Source organism: Lithobates pipiens, unplaced genomic scaffold (assembly GCF_037356315.1).
Source record: "Lithobates pipiens isolate NorthernLeopardFrog02 unplaced genomic scaffold, aLitPip1_a1.2 Scaffold_27, whole genome shotgun sequence".
Lineage (NCBI taxonomy): Eukaryota > Metazoa > Chordata > Amphibia > Anura > Ranidae > Lithobates > Lithobates pipiens.
The window spans coordinates 145,081,424-145,104,326 of record NW_027507788.1 but is presented as its reverse complement, the minus strand read 5'-3'; the positions used below and the strand labels follow the sequence as shown (position 1 = coordinate 145,104,326).

Here is a 22,903-nt window from a genome sequence, read left to right as displayed (position 1 = left end):
CCTTTGGTAGTGGTACCTCCTGCTGACTGTTGATTAAATTTTGCTGCTGCTCCAAAGCATTGGGGCTGCGGCTTGTGTGCAGCCCTGAGAAGCTGCATCTGCTTGTTCAGGAGGGCTTAAGGGGCCAGTAAAACCACAGCTCAACTGCTTGCTTTTACTGCCCCTGGCCCACATGTCAAAGCTTTACAACAAGCACTTAATATATTGCAGCTTACAAGTACCCAGATGTGACTACATTAATTTTCTTTTTTCAAGCTAAGAACATTTTCTGCAAGTGCAGAACAATACCTGTAGATCCTGATAGAAATCCAGTGTCCTTTTAAATTCCTTTGCACTGAACTGAAAGCCCAAACACAGTTATTTGCCTTACCAGCTCTCTCTGTGATTACAGAACATGCCGCCCCCCCCTTGTTATAAAGATAAGGAGAGGGGGAGATCTTTGTAATCTAAATCAGAAGACCAGCCTAGCATGACAACAATGCTCTTTTAAGAGATACAGTTCAATGGGTGAGCATTGTCACCCTGGGAAATGAAGTGTATTACTGGCAAGATCACCAGGTAAAAATAAAGAAAAACTTGCCTGAAAAAAAAAAAAGGAATGCAGCTGCTACAACAAAGACCCCATACACACTATTACATTTTCTGCAGATTTGTATCTTCAGATTTACCAAAACCATGTACTGTAGTTCAAGGGCCTGTCCAATTGCATACAAATTCAAACTCTTAAGGTTTGACATCATATTATATGGTTTTCGTAAATCCATAGTTGCCAACATTGTAAAAAAAATGATAGGGACACTTTTTTTGGTGTAGGCGGGGTCTTATTATAATTAGGAGGTGGGACATGCCTTTGAGGGCGTGGCATAGAAAAACTAAAAATGTGGCATGCCGATGTGGAAAATGGGCATGGTTTACGTGAAATTGTGTGTGTGGCTTAAATGGGCGTGGCTCAAATGGGAGTGTGGTTATAGTCTGAGATAAATGAGGGATGGAGGGAGAAAGAAAGGGGGAAAGAGGGAGAGAGAGAGAAAGAAAGAAAGGAGGGAAGGAGAGAGAAGGAAAGAAAGAAAGAAAGAGGGAGAGAAGGCGAGAGAAGGAAGGAAAGAGGAATGGAGGGACAGCAGGCCCAGATCCTACACCACAATAGAAATGTGTATTCCAGAGTTTAACAAATCAGCAGATAAAGATGCTCCAAACACCTGGTGTTAGTGCTTCAATCATCCCAGCACCATGGTTGTTATGGTGTCAGGATGATTGAAGCACATTATTTATATTATTACATTGTAATATAAAATTAAATCATTCAAGTCACTATAATGCATAATCAGTGGGACCCCTGAGCGGGTCACCTGCCACCAGATGCCATCAGATGCCCCCATTAGAGTCCATCCTTGCATCAGGTGCCCCCAGCAGAGTCTGTCCTTGCATAAGGTGCCCCCAGCAGAGTCCGTCCTTGCATCAGGTGCCCCAGCAGAGTCCGTCTTTGCATCAGGTGCCCCAAGCAGAGTCCGTCCTTACATCAGGTGCCCCCAGCAGAGTCCGTGCTTACATCAGGTGCTCCCAGCAGAGTCCGTCCTTACATCAGGTGCCCCCAGCAGAGTCCATCCTTGCATCAGGTACCCCAGCAGAGTCCTTCCTTACACTAGGTGCTCCCAGCAGAGTCCCTCCTTACATCAGGCATCCCCAGCGGAGTCCCTCCTTACATCAGGCGTCCCCAGAGAAGTCCCTCCTTACAACAGATGTCCCTCCATTGGAGCCCCCCTTACATCAGGTGTCTCCCCATTGGAGCCCCCCTTAATCAGACGACCCCTATTGGAGCCCCCCTTACATCAGGTGTCCCCCATTGGAGCCCCCTTACATCAGGTGTCCCCCATTTGAGCCCCCCAATCAGGCGTCCTCCAATTGTAACCCCCTTACATCAGGCTTCCCCCCATTGGAGCCCCCTTACATCAGTCCCCCCCCCCATTTGAGCCCCCTTACATCAGGTATAGCGGTGTCTCCGCCGCCATTACGGTTTCCCCATTCCCTGAGGGGGAACAAAATAGAAGTGGAGCCGGCCACGTGGCTGCAATAGAAATGAAGCTGCGGTGCCACCACCCGACGCCGCAGCTTAATTTCTATTGTAGCCACCTGTGTTCCTCTTCTGTTTTTTTTTAAAATGGAGGCTGGCAGAGATATTGCCTTAACCGACCGTGGACCTCTAGCGGCGGTGGCAAAACATCAGGAAAAAACAGATTTCCTGGGGCATTTCCCGGGACACAATAAAATCGGGAAAGGAGTCTAAGTCCTGGGAATGTCCCGGGGAAATTTGGGACAATTGGCAAGTATGTAAATCTGAAGACAAAAATGTACAGAAAATCTAATAGTGTGTATGGGGTCAAAGGCTGGTAATCTGTGTTACATAAAATTTTTGTTCTTGGGTTTAGATTTGCTTTTAGCCCCCCACACCCACTATGCACACAACAGCCACACACATCCCAGAGACTATAGGCCCGTACACACGGTCAGAAGATCTGCAGTTAAATTTCACCCGATGAATCATCTGACAATTTTCTGATCATTAGTATGCTGCTTTTGACAGCCAATTACGAATTTTCGTCAGACAAAAACTGAATGTGCAGGCTCCAAAATTTTTGTCTGATGTGACCACAACGTCTGATTTTCTTTTCATTAGTACGGTTTGCTGCCAAAAAAAAGAAATTCAAGAGCAAGACTAGGCATGCTCAGAAATGAAAGAACACCTACAAAACAATTTAACACATGACATATCTTCTGACGTTCAATTCTGTCGTCTGAAATTTTCTGATAGCGAGTACCCAGTTCACTTTCGATTTGAGACTAGCATCCAACAAAAAAATTACGAAAATTCGGACAGTATTCTGATAGTGTGTACAAGGCTTTAGGCTTTAATCAAATTTATCTCCCTCAAAATTCGTAAGGATTTGGACACCTGCTAAGCAGTAGCAAAAAATACTTAGCAGCTTCAGCGTGAACTGTGACAGACCAGCATTTAATTTATAACTTGGGGAATGTCTTCTGCTGCTAGATGAGGAAGTTTATGTAGGTTTAGACAGGGAAGCAGAAAAAGCAAGTCACAAGGCTGCAGCTAACAATAACAAATTGGATCCTGCTGTTTGAGGCCTCATGCACACGAGACGCAGTTAAACGCATGTTCAGATGCAGTTGGACACTTTTTTCAACTGCTCCTGAACTCATTCAATGTTATCCTATGTGTCCATGCACACAGTCTAGTTTTTTGCCGTTTTTATGCAGTTGCGTTTGACCTCGTTTTTCCAGAAGCAACAAAATGGGTTCAGACGCAAAAATTTCCAAGTTTCAGACGCAAAACGTGGCAAAGCGCGGCTAAACGCGGCACCCGCGTTTAGCCGCGTTTGCGTTTATATGTGCTTTTAAAGGAACCTAATTTTTTGGACCTGAAAACTCAGAAATATGATCTGAGAATGACATTTTGTGACCCGACTTTGGGGGCCCATATCTTGGGGCCACTTATTGCCAGGAACCCCAAATTTGGTATGCAGACACTGTGGATCTAGCACTACAACATATCCAAATTTGGAGTTCCTATCACCAAGTGACCCCGAGATAGGGGGCCCCAAATTCGGGTCGCAAAATGTCATGCACTTTTCTGCATCAGAGAATGACATTTTGTGACCCGACTTTGGGGGCCCATATCTTAGGGGCCAATTATTGCCAGGAACCCCAATGTCATGTCATGCACTTTTCTGCATCAGAGATACATGGCCTCAAAGTCAACTGTGACCATCTGTGGCAATGTAATTTGGTCATTAGGGTTGGGTGTTATGGTAAGTGGTTATCCGTTAAGGTTAGGGTTATTATTTAGGATTAAGGGTTGGATTAGGGTTAGGGTTGTTTAGGGTTAGTGTAAGGGATAGGGTTAGCTGTTAGGGGTAGGGTTAGTGTTAGGGGTTAGGGTTAGGATTCTGGATATTTTAATAAGGCATTAAAAAATATTATACTACCATATACAGCAGCAAAGAATTAAAATATATTAATCAATACATATTTCACAATAAAAATATAAAACATGTATGTGCAGCTGTGTACCTACCCCAACAAGTTTTTTAATTTTAGCCGGATGTCCATTGTCACATTTGATCTGCTCTTAGAAAAAGTATGACCTAGTCTGACATTCGTGGACACCAATATGAGAAACAGTGTGTCACCAGAGGAACTGCTGTTGGTAACGATCAGGTATGTGTATATATTTATAAAATATATTTATCTATAGATGTACAGATGAATTTTTTTCTCTGTCCTTTATTTAAAAAAAAATAATGTCTATTTATAGCAAATTATCCAATTTTTTTAAATATCTAAAATTTTCTTGTGGCAATTTTTAACATGTTAAAAATATATTAAAAAATTGGCCAAATAAATTTAAAACAATTATAAAAAATCGAATTAACATAGATTTGCTTTTAAATAAAACAACTTGAAACTATAAAAAATGAATAAAAACATATATTAAGAATAAAAAATAAATAATTAACTATTTTAATATTGTTTTATATTAGAAATACCGTATATACTCGAGTATAGGCCGACCCGAATATAAGCCGAGGCCCCCAATTTACCCCCAAAAAAACGGGCAAACTTATTGACTCGTGTATAAGCCGAGGGTGAGACATGCCTGTCCATCCCTGTGTGTGTGTCCATCCATCCCTGTGTGTCCGTCCGTCCCTGTGTGTCCGTCCATCCCTGTGTGTCCGTCCATCCATCCCTGTGTGTGTCCATCCATCCATCCATCCCTGTGTGTGTGTGTCTCCATCCATCCATCCATCCATCCCTGTGTGTGTGTGTCTCCATCCATCCATCCATCCATCCCTGTGTGTGTGTGTCTCCATCCATCCATCCATCCCTGTGTGTGTGTGTATCCATCCATCCATCCATCCGTGTGTGTGTGTGTATCCATCCATCCATCCGTGTGTGTGTGTGTGTGTGTGTGTGTGTGTGTGTGTGTGTGTGTGTGTGTGTGTGTGTGTGTGTCCAGCCTACCTGTGTCCCGAGCCTTTGTCCCGAGCCTCCGTCCCGTGTCGTGCCTTGCCTTCGTCCCGTCCCGTCCCGTCCCGTCCCGTGCCGTGCCTTGCCTTGCCTCCGTCCCGTGCCCTCTTCGTCGGCGGCCATTGTAAAATTCAAAAGCCGCGCCTCCTCCTTCGCCTGTGATAGGCGGAACACTGAATTTCCCAGCAGCCTGTGTTCCGCCTATCACAGACGTCGTATCATCCTCGTCCGTAGTACGAGGATGATACGACGTCCGTGATAGGCGGAACACAGGCTGCTGGGAAATTCAGTGTTCCGCCTATCACAGGCGAAGGCGGAGCCGGAGGCGCGGCTTTTGAATCAGAATGGCCGCTGTCTGTCTGCTCGACACGCTGATCGAGCGGGCAGACAGCGATGACTCGAGTATAAGCCGAGGGGGGCACTTTCAGCCTCAAAAAAGAGGCTGAAAATCTCGGCTTATACTCGAGTATATACGGTAATGAAAACATGTTAACAATTGCCACAAGAAAATTTTTGATATTTTAAAAAATTGGATAATTTGCTATAAATAGACATTATTTTTTTTAAATACATCTATAGATAAATATATTTTATAAATATATACACATACCTGATCGTTACCAACAGACGTTCCTCTGGTGACACACTGTTTCTCATATTGGTGTCCACGAATGTCAGACCAGGTCGTACTTTTTCTAAGAGCAGATCAAATGTGACAATGGACATCCGGCTAAAATTAAAAAACTTGTCGGGGTAGGTACGCACTGCACATACATGTTTGTGAAATATCCAACGGACGTTCGCTGTCCCATCAACGGATGGGTCCAATATCGATGAGCTCTGACTCTGGACCTCTCACGAAATTTGCGACGACGTTGCTGTCTCATCAAGAGCAACATCAGGAGCATTTCCTGACATATATTCAATATGGGATCCATTTCAAAATATATACCGCAGAAAGAGAGGCAAATGCAAGTGTACAACTGCTCTCTATGCTGCTGCTGCTCACTCTGATCAAAATAGCAGAAATAGTTAAAAAAACATGCTTTGAGAGCTTGGGGAGGGTCTACATGATGATATCTTTATCAACGCTTATAAACGCCAATGCGGCTAAACGCGTCTAAACGCGGTATGCAAACGCGGCTAAAAGCGCGTTTCTAAACACACGTTTCAGCTTTTTTTGAGCAGAGTTTTCACCTGCGTCTCGTGTGCATGAGGCCTTCATTTTCTATCCCATTTTAGCTTAATTTAAGAAACACATACATTGTAAAAAGTTACTTTGGACTTGCTGTTAGAATCCTTAATCAGAAACAGCATTAGGAGTTTAGCATTTTTATTATGGAAAATACTTCTTCTCTTTTAGAACGTAAAGTGAAGATGTACTGGGATGGAGAAAAAGTCGTTATTGTGGCTTTGGTTGGCACTGATGTGGTATTGCCTTGTGAGAACTGGAATCACATGTGGACCGACCGCCACCGTGAAGCAGACCAGCAAGTGGTACATTGGGATCGGCAAGCCCCAGGAATCCCACATGACAGAGCCGATCGATTAATCGACATGTATGCTTCTGGAGAGCAGCGGTCATATGGTCCTCTCTTTATCAGGAGAAAGATGAACATCACAGGTGAAGCATTTGCCAATGGAGACTTTTCCCTTCGTATATTGGATCTGACAAAAGGAGATGAAGGAACTTACTCTTGCCATCTTCACCATCATTACTGTGGACTTCATGAACGTAGAATCTTTCATCTAAAAATTAACGATCCACCTAGAGAACCACCTAAAGAACCTCCTAAAGAACCTCCTAAAGAGCCTCCCAAGGTAGAGGAACCAAAGAAAACCATCAAGGAGACCTCAGTAGCTCCAGCCAAAGGTAAAGTATCAGTAAACAGCTCACTAACATTTAATAATCAGCAAAAATCACCTCTTTAATGTTTTTAGCTCACTGTTGGTTTACTACTGTTGTTTTAACTAAGCCTTGGTGGTTTCTGAACCTGGCTTTCAAAGATATTTGTCGATAATGTTTGTAATTTAAATTAACTGCTCTGAGCTCTGATGTCACTAAACTGAAATCTGATTGGTTGCTTAGTGGTGCACTTCTTTGTAAACCATCTTTAGGCAAGGTTCACACTTATGCGAATTGGATGCGGGTTTCTCCTCATCCAATTCGCATGACAGGATACCAGCTCTCAAAGGAGCCGGTTCACACAGCTTCGGGGGGGGGGGGGGGGCATGGTCACAGCTAGTGTGAACCCACCCTCACACTTTGCACACCTCTATGTACCACAATGCAACTCATTTCCCGCTGCCAAGACTTCTGTTGGGCTTGAAACCATCTGTCTTTTGTCTTGTTTGTGATTTATACATACAGTATATGTGGATATAATGCAGATAACATGGTGCCTCTAATTGACCACTCTAGAACTGTGTCTTATTAAAATAATCACATGACACAAGGGGGGGGGGAGCTTGTACAAAAGGATGTCATCATTATGGGTGCCTAGCATAGCATAGCTCCTCTATACAGTGAGTTCCCTACGCTAATCAACCCTACCTGGAGGTTGCCCCTATCTCTTCTTAAAGTGCCCCTGTGCCTAGACTATGGAAATTAAAACATTTACATATTTCGTACAAGCATTAATGGAACTTTAAAAAAAGCCTGCACTAACCTTTCTGGCTGCTTGTACTGTGAAGTAATTCATTCTCAAAAATACTCTAAAATGAGGGTTCAATTGATTTGTAACAGCATAGAAACACCTACTGTGCCTACATTAGAGGGCTTGCAGCCTGCCACAATTTTAATACAGTAGAAAGTAATGAGAAATAAGCAAAGATGTCTTTGTTTCTTACCATATAATTTGAAGATGAACTTCTCCACAATACCTATAGCAACGGGTTAACAAAGGCTTGAAAGTATTTTTTTCGGAATATTTCAATAATTTAGTTAGCATAGTCTGGGCATGATTTAATTTAAAAGTGCAGTGACTTGTTAAGACTAGACTGGCTCAGGGCAGCTGCAAACCCTCCATGTCTATGTCTATGCAACATAAAGCCATTATTAGATATATAGTATATGTAAACATAGTCAGCGATAGACAACTATAGTTAGCTATATAGAAAGTACTGCTGGCCTACATTATACAATTATCTTATTTAATTTCATTTAGATTTACCTGTGCAAAGGCCCGCCTGATTGCATAAGAATTGAAACAATTTACTATGACCTCATATTATATGGTTTTGGTAAAACAAAACAAAAATTGTACAAGAAAATTGTATAAGACTAACTTTCTTGCTAAGCAAAACTGAATAGTGACTGAGTTTCACTCTGTGCTCCTATCACCACTGAATTACATACTGTATATGATAACTATGTTACTAGCCATGGTAAGGTTCTGATAGGTAACCGAGCCCACTTCCGGTCAGATTCACGGCAGCGATCTGAGCCAAAAGTTTCACCCCGCTCCCCTTCTTCACTTGCAGTCCTCAGGGACATATCACAGGTCCCAGAAGACTAAGGGACCGATCACAAGGAGTAGCACAACAGGCTGCGGCAAAGTCCCCCAAAAGTGCGCCCCCCCCCCCTCCTCCTTTCTTTGCCACCAGTCCAGTTAGAAAGTGCAGCACGCTTCGTGCATGTGCAGTAGGGAACCGGGCGTGAAGCTGAAAGGCTTACCACGAATGGCGACAGCAGCACCCGAGAGCCGATCAGGAAATCATCTGGGGTACTGATATCATGGGATCCCTGGACAGGTAAGTGTCCTAATAGTAAAAGTCATCAGCTACATTATTTGCAGCTGCTGACTTTTAATTTTTGGAGGAGGTGGGCTGGAGCTCCACTTTAAGTTTGCCTCACTGCCCCAGTCCGTGATTGCATGAAGGAGTATCAACATACTGATGGGGTTATCTTTCTGCGCTTTCCTCCTTTCAGCATTTTCCTTTTCAGCACATGTGAATGCAAAACAAGTGACTGACCCCATGTGCTGACACTCCCTCTACCAGTCTGAGTGCTGCTGTACAGGGAGAATGCAAGTTAAGTTTAGGTGCTTGCACTAGCTGCATTATAGATTTTTTTTTAATTAAATAACTGCATTGTTTTGTATTTTTTATATTTGCATGGTTAAGGTAAATTAATTGGTCTTTCTGACCTTAGCACAGTTGCGATGTTTCCTGGATGGTATTGGAAGTTCACTAACTGGTTTCACTTGTTGCCTGGATTTTTCTTTTCATAATTTTGTGTTAAATTTTCCCCACTTGGTTGTTTTCATGCCCACAGATTCCACCATCATCCGGGAAAACAAAGTGATCAATGTTATAATTCCGGAAAACAGGCTGCATTTCTTCCAGCAGCTCGGATACATCCTGGCAACCCTTCTACTCTTCCTTCTGCTACTCACAGCTGTAATTCTCATCACCCGCAAGCATTGCAGAAAAGGTAAGTGAAGCTCGCAGACTCTGACACGTAGCAAACACAACAAGAGCAGCCCCAGGCTAGCCAACCGTCTGCAAGTGTGTCAACTGCAATTTCATGTAAAAACAAAGAATACAACCGCATGCCTATGTCAGTTTACCTAAAGCATAACAGCAGGCTAGGGGACTAGTAAGTAAAAAATATAAGCATTGGCCCAAAGAAAAATGTATTAATGTAATAACAGTTAAATTCAATTTAGATTACTGTGTTGGCTGGCTGTCAACCAATTAAAAAAAGGACCTAAAAAATGATTTCTTGTGAAATAATAGTAGGACTCCAGAGGCATCCACTTAGATCTTGACAAGCACATAATGTTAGGGATGAGTAAAATCAGGAGTTGTTGGTTTGCCGTACATTTTGGCAGGACGTTTTTCTGAAATTTAGCCATTATTGGCAATGCATTGAAGTCATTCAGAAGGCTAAATACGAGTGTTTTTTTTCTTTTTTTTAAAGCGGAATTGCAAAGAAAAATGATTCCTCGCAGTGGGTGGGTTAAATGTTCCTTGTTCTAGAGGTAGTGGAGTAAGTAGAGGTACTTTGGCACAACTAGCCTGTCAGATTTTCCATGTGTTTATTTCCAGCGGCTGCAGCCGCTAGCAATAATCGCTGTGTTCTTCCAGCAGGGACAGCTCCCCGCATCCCCCTCTTGCTGGGTGAACACAGTAGCTCCATGGGAGGCATTCCCTCATCAATAGTGGCTGTGTTTATGGGGGAATAGAGAGCTTTTCTTTCCCTCAACATGTGGTTGCAGGAAACAAAAACTAGCTCCATCTATGGCTGGCTGAAAGGCCAAGTTCACCTTTTTTTTTTCTTTTCTAAATTCCAGCTCCCTTTGTTTGTTGCAGAAAAATACAAGCTTTCTTTTGAGCACAAAGCCTTACCTTAGGCTCCTGGTGTGTTCCATAGAGAAGTTTATGACTTCCTGGTATGTAGATTTGGGACATGAAAACCAGAAAGAGACAGGAAGTAGTTCACCAGCTGACCTTATTAGCACACACCCTGCACCCAACTATGTTTGCACTGCATCGCTTCCAGGCGTGCATTTGCCTGGTTTGTCAACGTAGGTTGCCACAGTTGCTATGTTTCCCCAGTGCCTCTCCAGATGGGCCCAGGCCGCATGCTAAACTCTGGGGCTATATAAGGCCCATGGGCCGCGGATTGGACACTCCTGATGTAGTGCAAGGGCCTGCCTGATTGGATACAGAGTATATGTATAGATAGGTGGGTCTTCCTACTCCATAGGATTGGTAAATCTAAATGAAAATTGTACAGAGATTGTACAATTAGATTCACAAAGTGTGAATTCACAAATGCCACAATTGTACCTTTTTTTTTTTTTTTTATTTGTGTTGCACATTTTGTTGCCCTTTTTCGCATGTTTTGTTGCGCAACAAAAAGTGGGACTGCTACCTGCGTTTGGGGTGCCATTAAGATATAATGGCACCACAAGCGTGATTTATAATTTGCCACAGTTTTGTGCATCTCTGGAAAGCTTAGTTGTGAATGTGGCCTCACAGGCAGAGATCACAGGATGTTATCAGCTCACAAAAATTCGCTGCAAACATACCTTGTAATAGAAAAAAAGCATGACAAAACCTCTTAAATATGAGATCTGGGGTCAAAAATACCTCGGATCTCATATTTAAGCTAAAATGCAATAAAAAAAGTAAAAAATTTGTCATTAAAATGTTTTTTTCTTAAATGGCCCTTTAAGAGATATGGGTGGAAGTGACGTTTTGACGTTTCTTCCACCCTGCAATGGTATGGAGACAGGTGGGGGCCATCTTCCCTTCACTCGTCTCCATACCCAGCAAGGGAGTAGATCCGATCGCCTCTACCACTGCCGACTGCTCTGGTAAGCTGCGGAGGGCACCGGAGCACGACCGTGCCCTCTCCCGTCGCCGATAAAAGTGATCTTGCGCCGAATCTGCCACAGACCACTATTATCGGAAAGCAGACTGCCGGCAGAAGAAGAGGATACCGAGGTTATGGCAGCTAGCTGCTGCCATAACAATGATATTTCTCTTCAAAGTTAGGACGTATATCGGCATGCGGTGGTCCGTAAGTGGTTAAATTAGACATCTTCAAAAATTCAAAAGGGGGATTATTGTCTGGACTCAAGGGCAACAAAGATGGTCCTATTGATAGTTTTCTATCATCATTAGTCCAAGTGTTTGAATCCCTTGTTTCTACTTCACAGGTTATGGTTATCACATGGGCAAACCTCAACCGTAAGTAACATTTGATTCCATATGTATCACTTTATAGTCAAATATATATTTTATTAGTGTATCTGAAAAAAGATGTACAGACTTCGAAACAGAGTCAAATTACAGCATATAAAAGGTTTGTACAGTGGGGAAAATAATGATTTGATCCCTTGAACATTTTCTAAGTTTGCCCACTTACAAAGAATGGTCTATAATTGTGATCATAGGTGTATTTTAAATGATAGAGACAGAATATAAACCAAAAATCCAGAAAAACACACAAGATTGTAGACCTGCACAAGTCTGGAATGGGCTACAAGACCATCAGCAAGAAGGTGAGAAGGAGACAACTGTTGGAGTGATTATTCACAAATGGAAGAAATACAAAATAACCATTAATCGCCCTCGATCTGGAGCTTCATGCAAGATTCCACCTCATGGGGTAAGGATGATCATGAGAAAAGGAGGGATCAGCCCAGAACTACACAGGAGGATCTTGTAAATTATCTCAAGGCAGTTGGGACCACAGTCACCAAACAAACCATTAGTAACACAATACGCCGCCATGGATTGAAATCTTGCAGCGCCCGCATGGTCCCACTCCTCAAGAAGGCATATTTACAGGTCTCAGTGAAGATATTTGCCAGCACACCATGGAACGAGACAAATAGCGTCCACACTGGTGATTTATTGCATGATCACAACACAAGGATAGTGCAACTAACCATGCACTAACCTTGCACTATCCTTGCACTATCCTTGTGTTGTTATCATGCAATAAATCACCCGTTTGGACACTATTTGCATCGTTCCATGGTGTGCTGGCAAATATCTTCACTGTGACTTGAACCAGTATCCAGCAGGTTGTTGCTGCAGCACCCAAATCCGAGAGTGCATCCAGGAACGTATACGATGGGAATATGAAGTACGTGTACAGGTCTGTCTAATTTGCTAATGAACATCTAAATGATTCAGAAAAGGAATGCGAGAAAGTGCTGTGGTCAGATGAGACCAAAATTTAGCTCTTTGGCAATTAACTTGACTCACCGTGTTTGGAGGAAGAAAAATGCTGACTATGACCCTAAGAACACCATCCCTACAGTCAAGCATGGAGGTGGAAACATGTTTTGGGGCTGTTTCTCTGGTAATGGTACAGACCGATTTTGCTGCATTGAGGACCTTCTTCCCTCAGCTAGAACACTGAAGATGGGTCTTTTAGCATGACAATGACTCAAAACATACTGCCAAGCAACAAAGGATTGGTTTAAGAAGAAGCACATTAAGGTCATGGCATGGCCTAGCCAGTCTCCAGACCTATAGAAAATTTCTGAAGGGAGCTGAATCTTCAAGTTTCCAAGTGACAACCAACCCTAAGAAACCTTAATGATTTGTAAAAGATCTGTAAAGAGTGAACCAAAATCCCTCCTGAGATGTGTACAAACCTGGTAACCAACAACAAGAAACATCTTACCTCTGTGCTTGCCAACAAGGGTTTCTCCACCAAGTGTTTTGCTTGGGGATTAAATACTTATTTTAGTCACTGAACTGCAACTCAATTTTCTGGATGTTTGGTTGATATTCAATCTCTATCATTTAAAATACAGTGGATAAACTTACAAACTCTGTAGGGGATCAAATAATTATTTTCCCCACTTTATATCAAATCCAGAAGTACAATCCGCATCGAAAGGAAAAAAAAAAGACAATTCACAGAAATGCAAAGTGCGGATTAAACTACACCAAGACACCAAATGGTAATGAATTAAGATAGTATTACCGTATATACTCGAGTATAAGCCGAGATTTTCAGCCTCTTTTTTGAGGCTGAAAGTGCCCCCTCGGCTTATACTCGAGTCACCGCTGTCTGACTGCTCGATCAGCGTATCGAGCAGACAGACGGCGGACATTAAAATTTAAAAGCCGCGCCTCCTTCTCCGCCTCCGCCTGTGATAGGCGGAACACTGAATTTCCCAGCAGTCAGTGTTCCACCTATCACGGACATCCGCTCATTCTCATACTACGGACGAGTATGAGAGGATGTCCGTGATAGGCGGAACACAGGCTGCTGGGAAATTGAGTGTTCCGCCTATCACAGGCGGAGGCGGAATTTTGAATTGTAGAATGGCCGCCGAGAAGAGCGGCGATCCATCGGCACGGCACGGGACGGAGGAGGCACGGGACGGAGGAGGCACGGCACGGGACGGAGGAGGCACGGGAAGGAGGAGGCACGGCACGGGACGGAGGAGGCACGGGACGGAGGAGGCACGGCACGGGTCGGAGGAGGCTCGGGACGACGGCGGCTCGGGACGGAGGCTTGGGACACAGGTAGGCTGGACACACACACAAGGCTGCACGGACACACACACACACACACACACACACACACACACACACACACACACACACACACACACACACACACACGGCTGCACGGACACACACACACACACACACACACACACACACAGGGATGGATGGATGGATGGATACACACACACACACACAGGGATGGATGGATGGATGGATACACACACACACACACACACACACACACACACACACACACACACACACACACACACAGGGATGGATGGATGGATGGATACACACACACACACACACACACACACACAGGGATGGATGGATGGATGAATACACACACACACACACACACACACAGGGATGGATGGATGGATGGATGGATACACACACAGGGATGGATGGACACACAGGGATGGACGGACACACACACAGGGATGGACAGCCATGTCTCACCCTCGGCTTATACACGAGTCAATAAGTTTTCCAGTTTTTTGGGGGTAAATTGGGGGCCTCGGCTTATATTCGGGTCGGCCTATACTCGAGTATATACGGTAAATCATATGTATCACCTTAATTAAAACTGCTAACAGCTGACTTCGGTGAATTTATGTTATACCAAGGCAGACAATCTGTGTATGTACAGTATGTGCTCAGGCTGCAGGCACGGTGCTTTAAGTCAATCTGTCATCTAGGTTCATATATTATATTTTAGAGCAGTGTTCAGGGGCATAAAATAATGTCCCAAACCTGCATTTAGAGAGGAGTTAACTGGTATATATTTGCGCACATACGCGAGTAAACATATAAATGCATTCTCGTTACTAGAATAGATTAATATTCTAGCCAATAACATGAGTTTACATGCTTACTCTTCTAAATGGCATACGCCTGTAAGTGCGCATAAATGCATGAATTTCAGTTCCTGCCAGGAAGATCTAATGTACATGAGGCCTAAAGAGAAATTTAGAACAAAAAGTACATTTTTTAGGGTACATGCTTAGGCACATGATCTTTTTGTGGGTAGGCCCACGTTAAGTATAACTTTATACACTTCAGGAATCCACAGATTTTTTGAATACCCTTACCCTACCCTGGTGTATGGGCCTTCCTACATACAGCTTCAACCTTGCAAAACCCACTCCTCATTTCAGGCTCCAGTCACATCTGTGACCTATACTAACCCATGTGATGGTGCGTGCGTTCTGACAGCTCACGAAAACGTGCTTTTTTGTTGCAGGTGCAGTGCTGTGCCATTCATTCTTAACACCACCCTACCAACATATGTGCATTGCAGTACTCCACAACACATGGTAACTTATTACCATGCTTTGTAGTGTACCGTGTTTTTCAAAAAAAAGTGTGTGAACGAGTGAGCTTTTAAGCCTAAGGCAGCATGTTACTTAGGCTGGCAGAATTGTGATCCATGTATGGGCAGGCTGTTTTTTTTGTTTTTTCTTATGAATACTGCCAGCGGCTATAGCCGCATACAGTGATCATTGTATTTTGACAGCCGAAAAACCTCCCCGCTGTCAGAACACAATAGTGCTGCAGGAGGGATTCCCCCATCAATACTGACTGTGTTGTTGGGGAAATTGAGCAATTATCTTTCCTTCAACCTGTGTCTAAAGGAAAGAAAATTGTATAATGTATTCTTTGCTTTTAGGATCCTGGATAATAAGAGAATCAGGCCACATAATAGGTAGGTGGGAGGGAAGGGTTTTAAGAGATGTCGCCAATCAATAGGCTGTAGAAGTGAATGGAATGATGTGCAGAGCGATTAATTGATATAATATATGAGATTATCACTACTTCAGTTCTTTCTCTACAGGAAGGAGGTCAACATGAAAGAAATTTGCTTGAGACCCCCAGACCTGATTCAGTATAAAAAGGAGGATCTCCACATTGGTAATTAAATATCCACCCTGTTGCTATATCAATTTGTTTTCACTAGGTGCACAACAAAATTTACTTTTTAAATGTTTTGTATGAGAAGCATGCATAAAAATAAGATGCATTTAAAGTAATGCTAAATTATTTCCCTATTATCCAAATCTAATCAATACACATCCACTACTTAATGGCCCTGTAATCTATTTTTCATGAAATTGTTTCATACTTGTTCTCTGTGAGTTCCTAAACCTGTTTGTTGCTTTCATGTACACTGATGTATGTACACTACAAATCCCATAGTCCTTGGTCCATCTTGGGAGCAAGTAAGAGAGGGTGGCTGTTCCCACATTCAATGGGACCATGGAGAAAGAATGTAGTACCCTCTAACAGGAAGCCGGATCACAGCAGCAAAAATGGAATTTGGAGATTTGGAGGGGACTGACAACAATAGAAGGTGCATTTCTGAGTTTAGAATACATACTAATAGATTTTCTTTAAGCCAAAATTTAGTGTCACTTTAAAGCAGATTTTCACCTTCCAGGCTTATAAGGCTAACTAGGAAATAATAAACAAATAAAAGTTGGTGTTTTTGGTGCTATTACTGTTGTAAAGCCCCTTTCAAACGATCAGCCCGCTCAAATCCACCTGTCTGTTTTTCAGGTGGATCCGAGCGGGCCACCTATTGAGTTGTATGGTCAGGCAGATGTCAGCGGAGATGTGTCAGCTGACACCCGTCTGCCATCCAATCCGACAAGATCTGGTCAAAACAGACAGATGGTGATACCTTCGCCATCCATCCAGCGGATCGGATCATGCTGTCCATTTTCATCCGATCTCCCCATAGAGGAGAACAGGGCACTGACAGGTCTATCTCAGCACAGTGAGCAGAGACAGACCTGTCATCCGCCTGCTCAGCGGGGATCAACGGAGCGATCCCCTGCTGAGCTAGCAGAGTCCGCCGAGCGAATGCACCCTGTGTGAAAGGGGCCGAAGACTCCAATAGCAGGGAACTATGGGTACTACCAAGATACTGTAGGCATTTTCTTCTGTAATATAATAATAGATTTGCCTCTCCAAAAAGGCATTTTAACACAGAATAAATCAGTGAAAGCCTAGATTATCCCAGGGGGGCAATGTATTGCTACACTTAATGGTTCACCACGTATTTTGCACTTATCTGGGAGTAAATTTTCCACTTAGGAAAGCTTATTGGCTGTTTAATTTATTGGCCTTATATGTAAATATAGAATATATTCAGAGGTCTGTTCTACTTTTAGAGTTGTTTTGAAAATCACTTATTGGCGTCTACCCATAAACAAATGTTGCTGTAATAAATGGGTATGTACAGCAATGAGTATGCCCTTCACATCCAATGCTAAATCTCTATACTTAAAGCATCAAAGCCTGGGTTTTTGTGCTCCTGTTAGTTCATTGTTCAATCTTGTAGCCCATCTTACAAAAAATGAGCACCTTAATGGATTTTTTTATTGGTTTTATACATGGGATTTTGCTTTATTGATTATGGTCAGGACTTTTAAAAATAATTTTTAGCCAAGCAAATATAAATTGTAAGTGCAAGTGAATAGTTATTATTCTCAGTCTCCTCTACTCTCTTTTTCTGTTTACTTTTTTTTTTATTGAACAAGTTTCATATAACCTGAGTACAAATACATACTGTAGACATGTCACTGGAGAAGTGGTCGAGGGGGTGTACATCTCACTTAGGTTGCTACACAGTGTGAGATGGTAAGTCCAGGATGGATCAGTTTATCAGCAGCAATATGCTGCTGAGTGGTTAATTAATCTTGCCGGGCCTGGGTTTATATGGAATGGCAGGTAGGTTTGGTAGAGGGACCTGTCATTCCACACACCCCCCGATCCAGTTCTGGGTTTTGGATCAGGTGAGCTTTGATCCTAATTAGCCTGGGAAGGTAAAGGCTCTGCGGGGCCTGCAGGTGTTCGCTCTCAGACAGGGAAATGAACAGTCTGTGTGTTGGAGGAAGCTGCGAGCGCAGCCACTGCTGGAGCTAAAACCCACCCTGCGATATCCAGGCGAAAGACGCTGTGTTTATAAGTGTCAGATAGGTGAGAAGAACCTGTTAGTAAGCGCCCAGCCGGGCTAGGTTGTTTTTTTTTTTTTTTTTTCTGTTGTACTTAAAAAGCACGGTGTTGCCGTATATTTTTGTTTGTTGGACTGTTTGTACCACGAATAAACGCCAAGGTCTGCTTTATAAATTCCAAGTCTGCTGTGAACTGTGTCCAAACTCACCCTACCCCGGGAAGATCCCTTACAATTGGTGGAGAAAGCGGGCAACACGGTTGCTAGGGGCAACGGTGTGGACAGACTTGGCTACAGCTGCTTATGTCCTGGGTGAAAGCTGCAACTACACTCCAAGAACAGTCCAGCAACATGGAGGAGATGCTGAAGCAGTTTATGCAAGTGAGTTTGCAACAACAGCAGGCTCAGACAGAGGCCAATAGACGACATGAACAGTCCATGGCTGCACAACAGCAGATGCATAAGGAAGAGTTGCAAGCTTTGCGCCAAAGCCAACAACAACTTATCGAGCACCTGATAGTAAATCGAGAGGCGCCTGTGGTTGCTAATCCACCCACAGTGGAGGGAGCCGCTCCAGAGATTTTTTTTGGGAGAAGGACTGTGCAGCAAGCGCTGCAAAAGATGACTGCTGAGGACGATGTTGAGGCCTATCTAACAGTATTTGAGCGCGTGGCTGAGCGAGAGAAGTTACCAGCTGCTGAGTGGGCAGAGGTAATTGCGCCCTATTTAACAGGTGAACCTCAAAAGGCCTACTATGACCTCAGTGAGCAAGAGGTTAAGGACTATACTCGGCTAAAAGAGGAGGTACTTGCCCGACTAGGAGTTACTACTGCAGTCCGTGCCCGGAGGGTACGCAACTGGAGCTACAGTCTGGACAAATCAGCGAGGTCCCAGATGTATGACCTAATCCATTTGGCAAGGAAGTGGTTGGAGCCAGACACTTCTACTCCTGCACAAATCCTAGAGAAGGTCGTGATGGATCGCTACCTCCGAGCGCTTCCTACTGACCTGCAACGCTGGGTGGGACAAGGTGATCCTAAGAATGCAAACGAACTTGTCAACCTTGTGGAGAGGTTCCAGGTGACTGAGGACTACCTCCGTGATGTTCCTGCAGCATCTTCACCTCCCCGGAGCGCCAGATCTGTGCCGTCAGCTGGTAAGAGACTTCCATCTATTGGGGGAGTGTGGAGGGGTGCTGATGGAGGGAAAAGGGCTCAAGTGGTGTCTCAGGGACAAAAGACTGGTGATGGTCCCGGGTGGCTAAGGGGCTCTAAAAAGGACTCCTTGCCAAAGAGACCAGGCCCTATCCAGTGTTGGAGATGCCATGAGGCGGGACACGTGTCTGCCCATTGCCCTCTTACCACTGAACCCATGGAGTGTGACGCTAGCCGGCGTCAGTCGCTATTTGCGGAACCATCTTGTGCTGCAGTTCCTGGACTAGAGACTGAACCGCAAATCTGCAATATTACAATCAATGACCTTCCCGTTAAGGCGTTAATGGACTCGGGAAGCCTCGTAACCTTGGTGCATGCTAGCCTGGTGGCTGGGGACTTAGAGTCTAAAAAGCATATGAGTGTTGTGTGCATACATGGTGATACAAAAGTGTACCCTATAGTGCTGGCTAAAGTCGGGACTGAACAAGGCACCGTACAATATGAAGTGGGTGTGGTTAAAAACCTCATGCATAATGTAATATTGGGGCGCGATTTTCCATTATTCTGGGCTCTCTGGGAAAAAAGAAAAATCCCCAAAAGGAGTGAGGATACCTCTAAGGGGGTTGCCTTGTCCCCTGTGAATGATAGAAGTGTGCAGGATGAAAATGATTGTTCTCCTTTGCAGGTCCTGGCTGGGGAGGAGGAGGCTCCTCCCACTGAGCAAAATATACTAGACTTAGAGGTGTCTAGGGATAATTTTGGCGCTGCACAATTACAGGACCCCACTCTCAAAAATGCGAGAGAGCAGGTTGCTGTTATGAATGGGGTACCTCAGGAACCAGATGCTGAAAAAAGATTTCCACATTTTTCGGTGACTAATGATCTTTTCTATAGAGTCAATAAGATTAAGGATGAGATTGTGGAACAGCTTCTGGTACCTAAGCCGTACCGGCGTCAGGTGCTTGACATGGCACATAACCATGTTCTTGGGGGACACTTGGGGACTGACAAAACGCGAGAGAGAGTTCTCCAGAGGTTTTTTTGGCCGGCGATATATGATGACATTAAAAAATACTGCGAGTCGTGCCCCACATGTCAGGTTAGTGCCCCAGTGTCACATTTTCGCAGTCCTTTGGTTTCGCTCCCTATTATAGAGGTGCCTTTTGAGCGTATTGCCATGGATTTAGTGGGTCCCGTTGTAAAGTCAGCTAGAGGACACCAGTATATTTTGGTAGTCATAGATTATGCGACCCGCTATCCTGAGGCTGTACCCTTAAGAAACACTGCATCTAAAACAATTGCACGTGAGTTGTTTTATATGTTCTCTAGGACTGGGATCCCCAAAGAAATCCTAACTGACCAAGGTACGCCATTTATGTCAAAACTGATGAAGGAATTATGCAAACTATTTAAAGTCTCACACATCCGTACCTCTGTATACCACCCCCAGACGGACGGATTGGTGGAGAGATTTAATAAAACTTTGAAACATATGTTGAAGAAAGTGGTGGGAAAAGATGGTCGTGACTGGGATCATTTATTACCCTACCTCATGTTTGCTATTAGGGAAGTGCCCCAAGCGTCCACAGGGTTCTCACCATTCGAGTTGGTCTATGGTCGTCACCCTAGGGGTCTACTGGACATTGCAAAAGAGACATGGGAGAATGAGTCCACCCCATACAAGAGTGTTATTGAGCATGTAGCACAAATGCAGGACCGTATAGCCACTGTAATGCCCCTGGTAAGGGAACACCTCCAGAGAGCTCAAGAGGCCCAAAGTAGAATTTACAACCGGTCCGCAAGAATCAGGACATTCAACCCAGGCGATAGGGTCCTTATACTAGTCCCCACTGTTGAGAGTAAATTCTTGGCGAAGTGGCAAGGTCCTTATGAAATTGTTGAAAAGATCAGTGAGGTGAACTACAAGGTGCACCAACCAGGTAGAAGGAAGCCTTTCCAAGTTTATCACATAAACTTGATCAAGCCCTGGAAAGACAGGGAATCCTTGGTGGCGACAAATACTGTTAATAATTTGTCACCACCAATCCCTCCAGTCAAGGTAGGTGATACTCTATCAGTGTCACAGAAACAGGAGGCTCAGGAATTTTTACAGAAAAACAAAAACAAGTTCTCTGACCTCCCAGGGCGTACCCACCTCATCCATCATCACATTGAAACTGAGCCTAGAAGCAGAGTAAACCTAAAGCCCTATAGGATACCGGAGGCACGTAGGAAAGCCGTATCTGCCGAGGTAAAACGTATGCTTGATCTGGGGGTAATTGAGGTGTCACAGAGTGAATGGTCCAGCCCGATTGTGCTAATCCCAAAGCCCAATGGAACTTGGAGGTTCTGTAACGATTTCAGAAAGTTGAATGAGATCTCCAAGTTCGATGCTTATCCTATGCCCAGGGTAGATGAGTTGATTGAGAAGTTAGGTAACGCCAGGTACATAACCACCCTCGATCTCACAAAGGGCTACTGGCAGATTCCACTTTCTGGTGAGGCTAAAGAGAAAACTGCATTCTCCACCCCTGATGGGCTATTCCAGTATGTAGTGATGCCATTCGGGTTACATGGAGCGCCTGCAACTTTCCAGAGGTTGATGGACTTGATTCTGCGACCACATCGGGATTACTCAGCCGCCTACCTCGATGATGTGGTCATTTTTAGCCCTGATTGGGAAAGTCACCTCTGTAAGGTACAGGCCGTGTTGGATACCATAAGTGATGCAGGGTTGACCATAAATGCCGAGAAGTGTGCTCTAGCCCTAGCAGAGGCCAAATATCTGGGCTACATTGTTGGGAGAGGATTGATTAAGCCACAGCTAAATAAAATTGAGGCAATACAGAATTGGCCTAGACCCCTGACAAGGAAACAGGTTAGAGCTTTCCTGGGTATTACGGGTTATTACCGTAGATTTGTGCCGAACTTTGCCTCAGTTGCTGCTCCACTAACTGACTTGACAAAGGGCGGAAAGACAGCAATGGTCACGTGGACCCCAGAGGCCGAGAAGGCTTTCCAAAGCCTTAAGTCTGCCTTGTGCCAACCACCTGTGTTAGTTACCCCCAATTTCAGGCGAGAATTTCTGGTCCAGACAGATGCCTCTAACACAGGCTTAGGTGCAGTACTCTCACAAGTAGTGAATGGTGAGGAGCATCCGGTGACGTACTTGAGTAGAAAACTAACCCCGGCCGAGAAAAATTATGCCATTGTGGAGCGAGAATGTTTGGCAGTGAAGTGGGCCCTAGAATCTTTAAAGTATTACTTGCTAGGCAGGAAATTCAAGTTGGTGACAGACCATGCCCCCCTAACATGGATGAAGTTAAACAAGGAGAGAAATGCAAGAGTGACTAGATGGTTTCTGTCCTTACAAAACTTTAATTTCACTGTGGAACACAGGCCAGGGAAATTACAGGCAAATGCTGACGCATTGTCGAGGGTAAGTTGTCTGTGGGGACAAAAGGCTCAGCCCTCCGGTCTGAAAAAGAGGGGGGGGATATGTAGACATGTCACTGGAGAAGTGGTCAAGGGGGTGTACATCTCACTTAGGTTGCTACACAGTGTGAGATGGTAAGTCCAGGATGGATCAGTTTCTCAGCAGCAATATGCTGCTGAGTGGTTATTTAATCTTGCCGGGCCTGGGTTTATATGGAATGGCAGGTAGGTTTGGTAGAGGGACCTGTCATTCCACACACCCCCCGATCCAGTTCTGGGTTTTGGATCAGGTGAGCTTTGATCCTAATTAGCCTGGGAA

The 22,903-nt window shown here is 44.1% G+C and overlaps 1 protein-coding gene across 1 annotated transcript in view; it reads left to right on the top strand.

Moving 5' to 3' along the window:
- The window catches only part of MXRA8 (matrix remodeling associated 8), a 90,090-nt gene that overhangs the window by 56,631 nt on the left and 10,556 nt on the right, over positions 1–22,903 (top strand). The window contains exons 5-8 of the mRNA XM_077457619.1: positions 6,407–6,916; positions 9,320–9,478; positions 11,715–11,745; positions 15,875–15,951. Of these exons, the coding sequence (XP_077313745.1) occupies positions 6,407–6,916; positions 9,320–9,478; positions 11,715–11,745; positions 15,875–15,951 (777 nt within the window). The remainder of the gene's footprint in view (positions 1–6,406; positions 6,917–9,319; positions 9,479–11,714; positions 11,746–15,874; positions 15,952–22,903) is intronic.